Source organism: Bos indicus x Bos taurus, chromosome 19, assembly GCF_003369695.1.
Source record: "Bos indicus x Bos taurus breed Angus x Brahman F1 hybrid chromosome 19, Bos_hybrid_MaternalHap_v2.0, whole genome shotgun sequence".
In the NCBI taxonomy this organism is placed as follows: domain Eukaryota; kingdom Metazoa; phylum Chordata; class Mammalia; order Artiodactyla; family Bovidae; genus Bos; species Bos indicus x Bos taurus.
Genome location: NC_040094.1, coordinates 64,206,926 through 64,220,384, shown reverse-complemented (window position 1 = coordinate 64,220,384; position 13,459 = coordinate 64,206,926). Strand labels below are relative to the sequence as shown.

General features: G+C 38.2%; 1 protein-coding gene across 11 annotated transcripts in view; it reads left to right on the top strand.

Annotated features, from left to right (window-relative positions):
- HELZ (helicase with zinc finger) overlaps nt 1-13,459 on the top strand; it is a 145,672-nt gene that overhangs the window by 50,310 nt on the left and 81,903 nt on the right. For all 11 annotated transcript variants that reach the window (XM_027519252.1, XM_027519258.1, XM_027519251.1 and 8 more), the window contains 4 exons: nt 528-726; nt 1,189-1,296; nt 2,313-2,610; nt 7,773-8,040. In XM_027519252.1, coding sequence (XP_027375053.1) covers nt 528-726; nt 1,189-1,296; nt 2,313-2,610; nt 7,773-8,040 — 873 coding nt within the window. The remainder of the gene's footprint in view (nt 1-527; nt 727-1,188; nt 1,297-2,312; nt 2,611-7,772; nt 8,041-13,459) is intronic.

Sequence of the window (13,459 nt, the reverse complement as noted above, 5' to 3'; positions counted from 1 at the left end):
AGGGATTACATTTGAAGGTGAAACGTAGAAGTCTTGAAATGTTAATTCAGTGACATATTTTATTTTTTTCCAGAACAAAATTCCTAGGATGTGGAAAATTTTCTGTAGGTCCTTTCAGTTTAGGAAGTAGGGCATACCTGTGCTTGACAAACTAATCCACTCGATGTCAGTGTTGCTTTAGAGAAACTGCTCTAGGAGGAATTGTCTAAGAGAGTTGTTTTATCACGAAGGAGCCTACCTTTTCAATGCCCATTTTTGTGGGTGGGGATGGTTATGAACATGTTCTGCTTTGTCGCCCCTTATTCCAGAGAAAGAGGTCAGTGCATGTTGGTGGGAGAGGGGTTGCTGCTTCATTAACTGTTGTGAATGTTCTCTAACCTCTTCTTCCTCCTCTGTGATAAACAAACCCTTTCAGGAGATGAAGTTTTGTTTTTGTTATTGAAGAGACGGAGGGCAAATGCTGGAAGTTTATCTTTTAAACGGTCCAACAAAGTATATGATAAAACAGTCTTTCCTGTTCTACTTAGATTTTTAGAGCAAGGAATCTGTAGGTATGGTGCGCAGTGTACTTCAGCACATTCCCAGGAAGAACTAGCAGAATGGCAGAAAAGATATGCTTCACGGTTGATAAAATTGAAACAGCAAACTGAGAATAAACAGCTCTCAGGCAGTTACATGGAAACCTTGATAGAAAAGTGGATGAATTCATTATCTCCTGAGAAAGTGGTGAGGAAAATAAACTGCATTTTTTTTGTTTGTTTGTTTTAAACAGTGACCTTGTTTGAATCTTGACTTTATTTCATGCTGTGTATTGGTTTATATCCCTATCCTCTATGAAACACTTGATTCTTGATAAAGTGTTTTGGTAGCAAAAGTAGACCCATTTACTAAAATAAAGAGCAGAACTAAGCCATTTGTTTGGAGACTTGCAGGAATTATATTAACTTGTCTTCATTCAGGGAGTTTTTACTGCCATTTTGTTGTTGTTGTTATTGTTAGTTTTCTTATGTCTCTTAGTTTAGCTTTATTTTATTTTGTACTTATAAAAATAACTGAGAATTAATGTATAAAGTACCTTGCTTTGTAAACAGTTCCATCAGCATCTTTACCGTTGACATTTATTTACCATGCCAAAGCGTCTGTGTTCTTAGGAATGAGAGCATAACGGGACTTGCTCTCTGCTTTCAGCTCAGTGAGTGTGTGGAAGGAGTGAAGGTGGAGCATGACCCCGGTCTGTCTGTCACCGTCAACACCAAAAAGTCCCACCAGACCTGGACCTTCGCTCTCACCTGTAAGGTATGAGCTTTGTGACAGTTAAGCAGTGTGAATTGCTTTCCGTTTTCTTAGAGTTTTATGGACCTTTAAATGTGTATATTGAAAGAGCATTGAAAATTATGTAGGTTCTATATTATAATAAAGTGTATTTCTGTATTTTGATCATCAAGGTTATATATATATATTTTTTGAGATTTTTGAGATAAAATCTTTGTAGATACTGAGATACTTGCTTATTTATTTATTTGATGAAGATATATTTGACATGTTGTCTTCCAAACTTGAAACGTAGGATGGGGTTCATGGCTTGTAGTTAAGTATTTAAAAGTTGAACTGTTTAATCTGGCAGTTCTAAACTATTGAAACAACGACTTGTTTTTATTTTTGATTTTGTGAAATCACAAACTCTGTGATAACAGATTTTTTATTTGAGGCATTTTCTGCAGTGCTTCCTATCTTGAATTATAATGTTTAAAGTTTAAGAATGAAGCAAAGTAAACAATTTCTGTTAATATGTGCAGTGGAAAAGTTTTGTGTACTTTTTTGTAATGTTTCCTCCACTGTACCATCTGTATCTTGGGATGAAAAGTCTGGGAACATTTGGCTTCAGCCGTGAACCCGATCAAGTGCTTTCAGAAGTAATTGCTCTCCTGTGAAGACTTTTTACTTGAGGCCAAGGGATGGAAAATTGGAGGTGATGGTGGTACAGGGTGAAAGCGTTTGACACAGTGAAGGATGAATGTATCGCAGAAAGCAGGGAGGCTAGAAATGTAGTGTGAATATATCGTTTTTAGAAATGGCAACCTTATTGAGATATAATTGACATCATAAATATATCATTTTAACAAACGATTTTTTTTAACCATTCTGATTTTTTTTCTTAAATGGCTTATGAGTACAATTTGTATTTTTAATATAGTATCTTAGAAGCATGGGAAAGTAAAAGTCCCTTATGGAAATATTTTCATTGAAGAGCCCAATTACAACTGGATTTTTCAACCCCTTGTACTCAATGAATTATTTTAACTTCCTTGTAGCCTGCAAGAATGCTGTGTCGTGTAGCATTGCTTTATGATGCTCATCGTCCTCATTTTAGTATCATTGCAATATCTGCCGGAGATAGTACTACCCAGGTATCACAAGAAGTCCCAGAAAACTGTCAAGAATGGATAGGAGGGAAGATGGCCCCAAATGGATTAGATCATTACGTGTATAAAGTCGGGATAGCATTTAACACAGAAATATTTGGAACTTTTCGCCAAACCATAGTTTTCGACTTTGGATTGGAACCAGTACTCATGCAAAGAGTAATGATTGATGCAGCTTCTACAGAAGGTAATATTTAGACTTTTTCCCCCTGATACTATGTATTAAAAGGCACTATAACAACATTAAAAGATATGTATTGGCCCCTAAATATTCCATGGATAGGAAGGGAATAGGAAGGAAAAAGATCCCAAGTTCTTTGACTCATTGACTGTGTGATGGAATTAGAATGTTTGCATTATACCCTGGTCACTTTATACAGTCATCAGGCAAAGCTTGCTTTGAGGTTCCCCAGACTGGTATGAGTAGGTGATCAGGTCTCTTTTTGGTCTGCCAACTTCATTGGTTGATTTTATTCAGCACAGTAAAACCTTTCAGTATTAATTTGGGTAGAATATAATTTTAATGGTAATTGTGAATACACCTACAGTGTCTATTTCCATGTTCTACTGACGGTCCAGTTAACTTTGTTCATAGTAGTACATTACCTGTGGAAGAAAAGTCCTAAATACTAGCTTTCATAAGTTGATTTCACTAGTATAAAGGAGACCAAGGTGCCTTTACTAGGATCTGCTTCGTAGTCTTGGGAAGAGGTCCTGGTTTCAATATGTAGGCACCTGTGGAGATGATGATTTACTGTGTAAATTGTCTATTACTGCCTCAACTTAAATTTTATGCCAAGATCCAGCTGGATAAGGGAAGGGCGTGTTAGTCTACATTTCTTTGGCTCTTGGTTGGATTTGGTGGTGGTTTAGTCACTAAGTCGTGTCTGACTTTTTGAGATCCTGTGGACCGTAGCCCCCCAGGCTCCTCTGTCTGGGGATTTCCCAGGCATGAATCCTGGAGTGGGTGGCCATTTCCTTTTCCAGGGGATCTTCCTGACTCAGGGATTGAACCCACATCTTCTGCATTGCAGGTGGATTCTTTACTGCTGAGCCACCAGGGAAGCCCCATATGAATTAAAAAAAATTTGTGGAGGGGAGTGGTTAAAGATGTGCTTCTCACAAATTTGTGGAAAAGGACATTTACAGAAAAAGAAAGTTAGTGACTTTTCCCCTTGCTTAGAACACAAACTGTTTTATACACTTTATACCTCAACTTTAAGTAATGAAAGATTTTTGCTTAACAAAATTGATTTGGAATTCTGCTTTGAATATCTGGAAGCTATATGTTGGAAATTAATTCTTACATTTAAATTTGAAAACTTGATATTATTCATTACTTTCAGTCTAGCAATATATATTAACATTAGCATTAAAAGTTAGTATGTCTTAAAAATTATCTCCAGCTGTCAAAGTTGTTGGTAAATTAAAGACATGTTTATATATATAATATACACACACACACACATAATTATACATATATAAATATATAATAGAAAATTATAGGAAATTTAATATAAAAATAGATTTTAAAATTATTAAAAATAATTAAAAATAAATTTTAAAATTTAAAACTGTAGGAAAATTAATAGAAAAATAGATTTCAAAATAGTTTAATTGTCAATAAATACTAAATATAACTGAGTAGAAGCATGTAAAAAGTGTGAGGTGCTCCTGTGTTGTTACTCCACTGTTTTAACTTTTCATTAGCCTCATTAAGAGAACAGACAACATACATAAGCTAAGAAATGTTCATCTTACCTCTGTGTAGCTGTCTTAGTGAAAGGAATGATGTTGGAAAGGATAGCTGAAATCCTAGTGTGGGTTTCCTTTGGGATTTTGTTTTATTAAAGCCACAGACCCAGATGTTTTCTAACGAAGAGTGTTGTGTCCGGTTCTGGAATTAGGAATCATTTCATCTCATTCTTTTTAAGAACTAGATAAATATACTTGTTTTTAATAAATTCCACGTTTAACATGCATTTATGTTAAACCCCTTCGCCCCTTGTGCTGAGTGCAAAGAACTCTGGATTTTTTCCTCCTTACTTCTTATCTTACCCACTGTCCAGGTTTTGTTAAGGATAATTTTGCAAGTCTGCTGTACTACATACTTCAAGAGAAAACGGACCAACCCTTTGGATACTTTACTAGAATAGTAACTATACGGCTGAAATGAGAGCATTTGCTGTTCACAGTAATCAGAGGGGTGAGGGACGTTGGGTAGCAAATCTTGCGTCCCACTGGTTGACTCCAGCCTTGAATTCTATTTTTGATAGTAGCAGTTCTTCCCTTATGCTATCTTCAGGAAATTAGGTATGTTCTAACTATCTTTAAGTTTTTCTTATGAATTTCTCTTAAAATACTTGTGTAGCTTCTACCCATCATATCTCAGGGTAACAAGTTCCATAGGTTTATAATTTGTCAGGATTTCAGGTGTATTATTATAGAAGTTGGTTAATAAGGCAGCATTAAACTCTTCCTAAGTGATTTTATGAATATTGATTCTAACCTGTTCACGTTTCATCTTCCCAGAATTGCTTTCTTTTTTTTAGCCCGATCTAGATTAAAGAAACGGAGAAGGCAATGGCAACCCACTCCAGTACTCTTGCCTGGAAAATCCCATGGGCGGAGGAGCCTGGTAGGCTGCAGTCCATGGGGTCGCATCGAGTCGGACATGACTGAGTGACTTCACTTTCACTCTTCACTTTTCATGCATTGGAGAAGGAAATGGCAACCCACTTCAGTGTTCTTGCCTGGAGAATCCCAGGGACGGCGGAGCCTGGTGGACTGCCGTCTGTGGGGCCGCACAGAGTCGGACACGACTGAAGCGCCGCAGCAGCAGCAGATTGAAGAAAAGTACTTAATTATCGAGAATGAACTGGTTCAGGCCCCCCTGGGTGCTGCACACACCTGGGTTAGATGTTGGCAGGTGTGCGTGTGTGTGCACATGGGATGAAATGAGCCCCAGGAGTGGTTGTGTCCAGCGTCCCCAGGGGGAGCCTCAGCTTCTTCCTGTTTGAAGAGGAGCTCTTAGTACCTAATGGCCTTTAAAGGTCATTAAATGGAAATTAAACAAGTTTAATTTAAAGAAGCTTTTTACTGCTGAGAGGACTGGAGGCAGAATTTTGTTTCAAGACCAACATGACTAGGGAAGCAGAAGTGGTTCTTGCAGGAGACTCCTCAGTAGTCGCTGGCCCGGCTCATACTGGACACCTGAGTTAATGGCCGAGATCCATTGTTTGTGGGCTTTATCTGATGCTGGCACGCGAGGATTTTCTCAAGATTGTTCTTTCTGCTTCCCTAGTTCTCCTCTCTTCTGTATTGTATTTCCAGTTAGTAAAAAGAGGGAATAAAAGTTAACATTGTTTTGGATTTGTTTTGAAATTCTTGTATCTTCCTGCTGAAGATACTCATTTTAAAACTTTCATAAAATCATGGCACTAAATAGATAAAATGAGAAAAACAAATACTATTTCTCACGGCACTTTTACCAAAAAGCCTGAATACTTTTAGCCCAGGGTGGAATGATTTTCTGTATAATTTGCTTTATATATTAAATAGGTAATACAGAAGGTTTTTTTTAGAGGAAAGTTGTACCATTTTAGTTTTGTTTTTATCCTAGTTACTTAAATGTGAAGAATAGTGACTTCTTAAAGAATGGGAATATAATATTGATATAGGCATAGTCTGAATCCATTCCTTATTTAAAATAAATTTATGAAGTATAATTTCCCTATGCCAAAAGAATACACATCCTTTTATTATATACTGAATTGCTCAGCACTACGCAGAGTTTAGTTTGTTTTTTTTGAGGGCTGGTTATTTGGGTTGTCACTGTGCCATTTGTATTTCTCCTTTTGACTTTTGATTAAGGAAGAAAAGTAAGTACATTATTGCTATTTGGTTAATAGTATTTGATCTTTAGTGACATGGAATAGTCTTGTTTTAGGAATGTTGGCATTTGTATAATTTAAATATCTTTTATAGCTGTGCTCTAATGAATGAGTAGGAAAGGCCCAGTATTAGAGTGATTTAGGATGAAAATGCAGTTAGTTTACTTTATGAAACTTTTGCTTTTGCGGCTATTGCAAAAACTGACCGTCATTGTCTCTTCCAGAGTATTTTTAAAATGCAAAATTTCCATGAGAAAACCATCTTTGTATCCTGATGGTTATACTAGTGTTTATGTCGCTGTTTGGTGAATAAGAAAACTTGGTTCCAAGGAACAGAGACTAGAAATTAGGACTTTTCCATTTTAATCTTTAAAGATAATTAGGATGAACTATTTTCTAATATTGAGAAATTTCTCTTGGAGGAGGATTATACTTACATGTTTATAATTTATATATAGCATTTTAATATAGTAAAAGCTCTCACTAAGCAATACAAGACAATTATACAGTCTGCTGTCATTTCATAGATAGCACAGGTTAACTTTGTACTTTGGAGACTAATCTCTGTTTAAACTTGTTATTATTTCTTCCTGAAATTTTAATAAGTTGCAAGACCATCTTTCCAATTATATTATATAAAAACTGGGTCTTAGCCCAGTGAGTTGGTCAGGTTTCACAGTGAAGGTGTCTGCGTCCCACCCAGCAGACGGCTGAGACGCACACACAGGGAGCCTGACAGGCTCAGAGTTACGTTGCGACACATTTTGCCCTGTGCTGCATTCTCCCTAGAGCTGGCGACCTCGAACAGCCGTTCATTTTTACATTGTGCCCTAGTCACCGTGCAATTTAACTGAGACTAAACTGGATTTTTCTGAAATGGCATTTGAATAGTACATTATACCATGATTTAATGTGCAGTTTAATGTGGGAAAAAGACACAAAAGGTTTTTGTTTGTTGTAGATTGATTTTCAGAGGGTTTCACTGTGCTTTACCACACAAGATTTAACCTCTCACAGTTTTCTAATCTTTTTCTATAGTGGGGCAGGTATTGCTGGTAGGAGGAGAAAAGTGATTATCACCTAATAAAAATTTGTCTTATGAAAGATTTACCATGCTTTCTTTCTGCAGATCAGATTTCTCTTCACTGAAGAGTTAAATTCTAAATTCTGCTCTGTATTTTTAAAATGTTAATAACTATTTCTGGTGTGTCCCAGCCTGAGGTAGAGAAGAATATTTTTTACATGTATTCCAATTTATGTTATTTTGTTAATCTAGACCAAAAAAAAAAAGATTTCTGATGTGGGAAAAATACTCTGTCAAATGGGGTTTTGTACTGTTTCATTTTTAAGAACTTTAGCTCTAGCATATAAAATTCTCATACCAAAATGCATAATGTATTACTTGAGAATTTTAATGTTGTGTTCCTTTATAAATGTGTTTTTTGTTTCCGTTTAGATCTTGAGTACCTGATGCATGCAAAACAACAGCTAGTAACTACAGCTAAACGTTGGGATTCTTCTTCTAAGACTATTGTAGATTTTGAACCTAATGAAACTACTGATTTGGAGAAGAGCCTTCTTATCAGATACCAAATTCCTCTCTCTGCTGACCAGCTGTTTACCCAGTCCGTTTTAGACAAATCATTGACCAAGACCAACTATCAGTCACGGTTGCATGACCTTCTTTATATTGAGGAGATAGCCCAGTATAAGGAAGTCAGCAAGTAAGTTACTTTAGAAACACTTTTCTTTCTTTGTTTTTCAAAATCTCCCCTTTGGATGGTATTGTTCATATTTAAATTAAGGAGGGGTGCCTTAATGAAGTCAGGTGGTGAACTGGCTGTTACTCAGTAGCTGTTCTTTAGCACTGTGCGTGAGCCTCTCCAGGCAAGCACTGTGCTCACCGTGGCGTCTCGTGTTCAATGCCTCTTTGCGCTCCACATGACTCTGCGTGTTCTGGGAGTATGAGCGCATACATGGTCCTTGCTCTTCAGGAGCTTCCTCTCAGTGGTAGAGCAAACACTCAATGATTATTTTTTGAAAAATGTACAAAAACTGAAAGAGACCACATATTTTGAAAAGTAATCATGAGATCGTATCGAGGGAATTCATACTGGTTTCTTACATTTTACTTGTAAGGGTTGAACTGTGTAGGAACACCTCAGAGAGAGTGCAGGTTCAGTTCCAGGCCTCCGCAGTAAAGTGAATATTGCAGTAACACCAGTCACGTGGATTTGTTGGTTTCCCAGTGCACATAAGAGTTAGTGTAGTTAGCCCACACTATTCTGTAGGCTATTAAGTTAAATAGCATTATGTCTAAAAAAAATAACATATCATAAGTAAAAATCCTTTATTGCTAAAAATTGCTGACCATCTGGCAGGTCGTCGTCTTTTTTGCTCTGGGGGTCTTGCGTCAAGTGCTGATGGCTGCTGACGGGTCAGGGTGGTGGTTGCTGAAGGTTCGGGTGGCTGTGGCAATTTCTTAAAAGGCAACAGTGAAGTTTGCTGCATCAGTTAACTCTTCCTTTCATGAACAATTTCTCTGGAGCATGCAGTGCTTTTCGACAGCATTTTATCCACAGTTAGAACTTTCAAAATTGGAGTTAGTCCTCTCAGACCCTGCCACTGCTTTATCAGCTGAGTTTATGTCATATTCTAAATCCTCTGTTGTCATTTTAACAGTCTTCACAGCCTCTTCACCAGGTGTAGATTCCATCTTAAACCACTTTCTTTGCTCGTCCATAAAAAGCAACTCCCAGCTGTTAAAGTTTTATCACAGTTTGCAGCAGTTCAGTCATGTCTTCAGGCTCCACTTCTTCTTTCCTTGCTGTTACTACCACATCTGCAGCCCCTTCCTCCACTGAAGTCTTGAACCCCTCAGTCATCAGTCGTCAACCTCTCAGTCATCCCAACAAGACTGTGACTGATGCTGACATTTTGACCTCTTCCCATGAATCGTGAATTTGCTTAATGGCATCCAGGATGGTGAATCCTTGACAGGTTTCCAGTTTATTTTGCTGAGATCTGTCAGAGGAGTCACTGTCTATGGCAGCCTTAACCTCCCAGAATGTATCTCTTAAAGAGTGAGACTTGGAAGTCGAAATTACTCCTTGATCCATGAGCTTTAGAATGGATCTGTGTTGGCAGAATGGATCAGCATTAGTCGTGTTGTTCATCTCCATCAGACCTCGGGTGACCAGGTGCATTGTCAGTGAGCAGTAGTATTTTGAAAGGAATCCTGTTTGCTGAGCAGATCTCAACAGTGGGCTTAAAGTATTTAGTAAACTATATTGTAAACATATGTGCCATCATTCAGGCTTTGTTGTCCCATTTATAGAGCATAGGTGGAGTAGATTTAGCATAATTCTTAAGGGCCTTAGGGTTTTTGGAATGATAAGTGAACATTGGCTTCAACTTAAAGCCATCAAATGTGTTAGCCCATAATGAGATTCAGCCTGCTCTTTGAAGCCAGGCATGGACTTCTCTCTGACTCTACAGTCCCAGGCAGAGTCTCCTTCTGAGAGAAGGCTGTTCCATCTACACTGAGAGTCTGCTGGTTGGTGCAGTCACCTGCATTAATTATCTGAGCTCCATCTTCTGGGTGACTTGTTACAGCCTTTATATCAGCGTTTGCTGCTTTACCTTGTACTTTTACGTTAGAGATGGTTTCTTTCTTAAACCTCATGAACCAAACTCTGCTAGCTTCCAGGTTTTCTTCTGTGATTTCCTCCCTCTCTCAATTCAGTTCAGTTCAGTTCCTCAGTCGTGCCCAGCTCTTTGCGACTCCTCAGACTGCAGCACGCCAGGCCTCCCTGTCCATCACCAACTCCCGGAGTTTACTCAAACTCATGTCCGTTGAGTCGGTGATGCCATCCAACCATCTCATCCTCTGTCGTCCCCTTCTCCTGCCTTCAATCTTTCCCAGCATCAGGGTCTTTTCAAATGAGTCAGTTCTTCGCATCAGGTGGCCAAAGTATTGGAGTTTCAGCTTCAGCATCAGTCCTTCCAATGAATATTCAGGACTCATTTCCTTTAAGATGGACTGGTTGGGTCTCCTTGCTGTCCATGGGAGTTCCTCTCTCAGCCTGTATATAATTGTCAGGGCTTATTCTGGATGAGGCTTTGGTTGAAGGGAGTGTTGTGGCTGGTATCACGTATCCAAACAACTAAAATTTTCTACGTATCAGCAATAAAGCTGTTTTTCATTCTTACCATTTGTGTGTTCACTGAAATATAATTTCTAATTTCCTTCAAGAACTTTTCCTCCACTTTCACAACTTTGGCTGACTGGTGCAAAAGGCCTAACTTTTGGCCTGTCTTAGCTTCAACAGGCTTTCTTCATTAAGCTTATGAATCATTTCTAGCTTTTGATTTAAAGTGAGAGACGTGACTCTTCCTTTCACTTGAGGCTGATTATAGGGTTATTAATTGGCCTAATTTCATTATTGTTGTGTGTCAGGGAGTAGGGGGCCTGAGGAGAGCAAGAGAGAGGGGGGAATGGCCAGGTGTGGGGTGGTCAGAACACACGCATTTGTCAACTGTTTGTTGTCTTGAATGGGTACATTTCGTGGCATCCCAAAACAGTTAAAGTAGTAACATCAAAGATCACCACCACACATGTAGTTATAGTGGAAAAGCTTGAAATACTGTGACAGCTACCAAAATGTTACACAGAGATATGTAATAAACAGTTGCTGGAAAAATGGTGCCCATAAGCTTGCTTGACTTAGGGGTACCGTAGACGTTCAGTTTGTTTAGAAAAAAAAAAATGAAACAAAAGCAATATCTGCAAAGGACCATAAAGTGCAGTAAAACGACCTATGCCTGTGCTTTTTACATGATCACCTTAGAATTCCCTTTTTGAAAATAGGTTGAATGAAGCCTCTCAAGATTAGACAAAATGTATTTTGACTTGAGGCTGAATTTGATAGGTGTATATATATATTTTTTAATTTTTTTAAGAGATAATTTTTTTCAAAGCAGTCCAGATATTAAGATTTCTTTTTATGTTAATTTTTAGTGTGAGATGTTTGGAGTTGATAAGAATAATGCTGCATTTCATTTAAGTTTTAAAATATGCTTCTGAGTTCTTTCAAGATTTTCTTTTTAACTTCTCTTGTCCTCAGCTACATATTGCTCTGCATTCCATAATGATTCCACCTTGAAGTGAAATCAGTTTCATTCTAAGATAAACATTTTCAAAAGAAATTGGCTTTGGCTGAAGCTGCTGTGTGCATGTGCATCAGAGTGTGTCATGGCCTGCTGGATCGAGGTGTTGGGAACGCTGACAGCCGGCAGAACAGGCCTGCTGCATGTTGCTCGCTGGGGCATTGTGTTGCAGTGGTTCAGGCCTCTACTGGTTCAGCCTGGCTTGGCCTCAGGAGCCCCAGGTGTTTTTTGACATATGACCTTGGTTGACTTTCGTTGTCATTTATTTAGTCAGCAACTGCACAAAAGGAAATTCACTATAGCTTTGAAGTTTTTTTTAAGTTACACTCAAGAGGGCTTCTCTAGTGGTTCAGACAGTAAAGAATCCGCCTGAAATGCGGGAGACCTGGATTCAATTCCTGAGTTGGGAAGATCCCTTGGAGAAGGGAACAGCTATACATTCCAGTATTCTGGCCTGGAGAATTCCATGGACTGTATAGTCCATGGGGTCGCAAAGAGTCAGACACGACTGAGTGACTTTTTCAAGAGGTTTAACTATTTTTAACACTGATGGAACCATATATCTTTTATCTTCTTGTTTAGTCGCTAAGTTGTGTCTGACTCTTTGCTACCCCAGCACACCAGGCTTCCCTGTCCTTCACTGTCTCCTGGAGTTTGCTCAGACTCATGTCCATTGAGTCAGTGATCCCATCTATCGATCTCATCCTCTGTCACCCCCTTCTCCTTTTGCCTTCAGTCTTTGCCAGCCTTAGGGTCTTTTCTCATGAGTCGGCTCTTCTTATAAGGTGGCCAAAGTATTGGAGCTTCAGCTTCACCATCAGTCCTTCCAGTGAATATTCTGGGTTAATTTACTTCCATGGGCTACTCTTCTGCCACTTCCAAAAATGTTAGAAATTCTGTAAGCTTTAAAGTTGATTTCAAAGTGTGGCGTGTAACAGTGGAAATATCTTTGCTAATTATAGGATGTATTTTATACTCTAGGTATTTGAGTTATTAAATCTCAAAAATGCATGTTATTTAAAATACTTAAAACTTACTAATGTCTTTTTAGTTTCAGCCTATTAACCTTTTAGAAAAATTAAGTATTGGTAACTGTTACTTTGAGAAGGTCTCTGATGTTTTCTTCTTGAACATAACAGTGAGTCTTTTGTGGGAGGAGCTTAGTACTTTTATTTTCTTAGTACTTTTATTTTCCAGTGCCTCTGCCTTAAGAGTTTTGTTGCAGGGCACAATTGAGTGTCATAAAAGAACCCTCTCACTGCTTTAAAACTGTGAGATTAATTTTTCATGCCTAAGTTGTGACCAAGTGTTTTGGGATGGCAGATTCTAAAACAGGTGTAACAGTAAGACTTTAAATATTACCCAAGTTAGTTGAGAAAATATCATACGGTTGTAAGAATTTGTTAGAGAATAATATAAAGTAGTTGAAATGGGAATATGGTGCCTTGGAAAAAGTCAGATTATTACAAACATGTACAATTAATTCAGTGAACAAAATTACTGAGTATTCAAAGTGTCAGGTTCTAGGCTGGTCTTTGCTGATTCTAATGCAAACAAGTTATGTTTCCTTGTCCCCCCAAAGCTTAAATGGCCTTTCAAGTCTGCTTTCTGGACTAGCTGGCATTTAAGCTGAATTTTGAAAAGCAGAATTGTCAGGTGGCAAAGTAGGACAAAGGTACTTAGTTTGAAGAAGCAGGATATGAGAATTAGAGCATAGAGTTTTGGGGGAAACTGCAAGTAGGTCATCGTAATTTTCATGGAGGGTGCTGTGTGGTGGAGTGGGGTTGGTGAGATAGAAAGCTGTTTAAACTTTACCCACAGAGCTGTGTATCATCAGACTTGCATTTTACAGAGATTCTCCAGTGGTGGTTTAGAGAATAGATTTGAAGCCAGAAGTTATGGAAGGAGTTTGTTACAGTCATCCAGGTTAGAAATGCTGACATGCAGATGATTAGGAAGAAGAGGAAATAACAG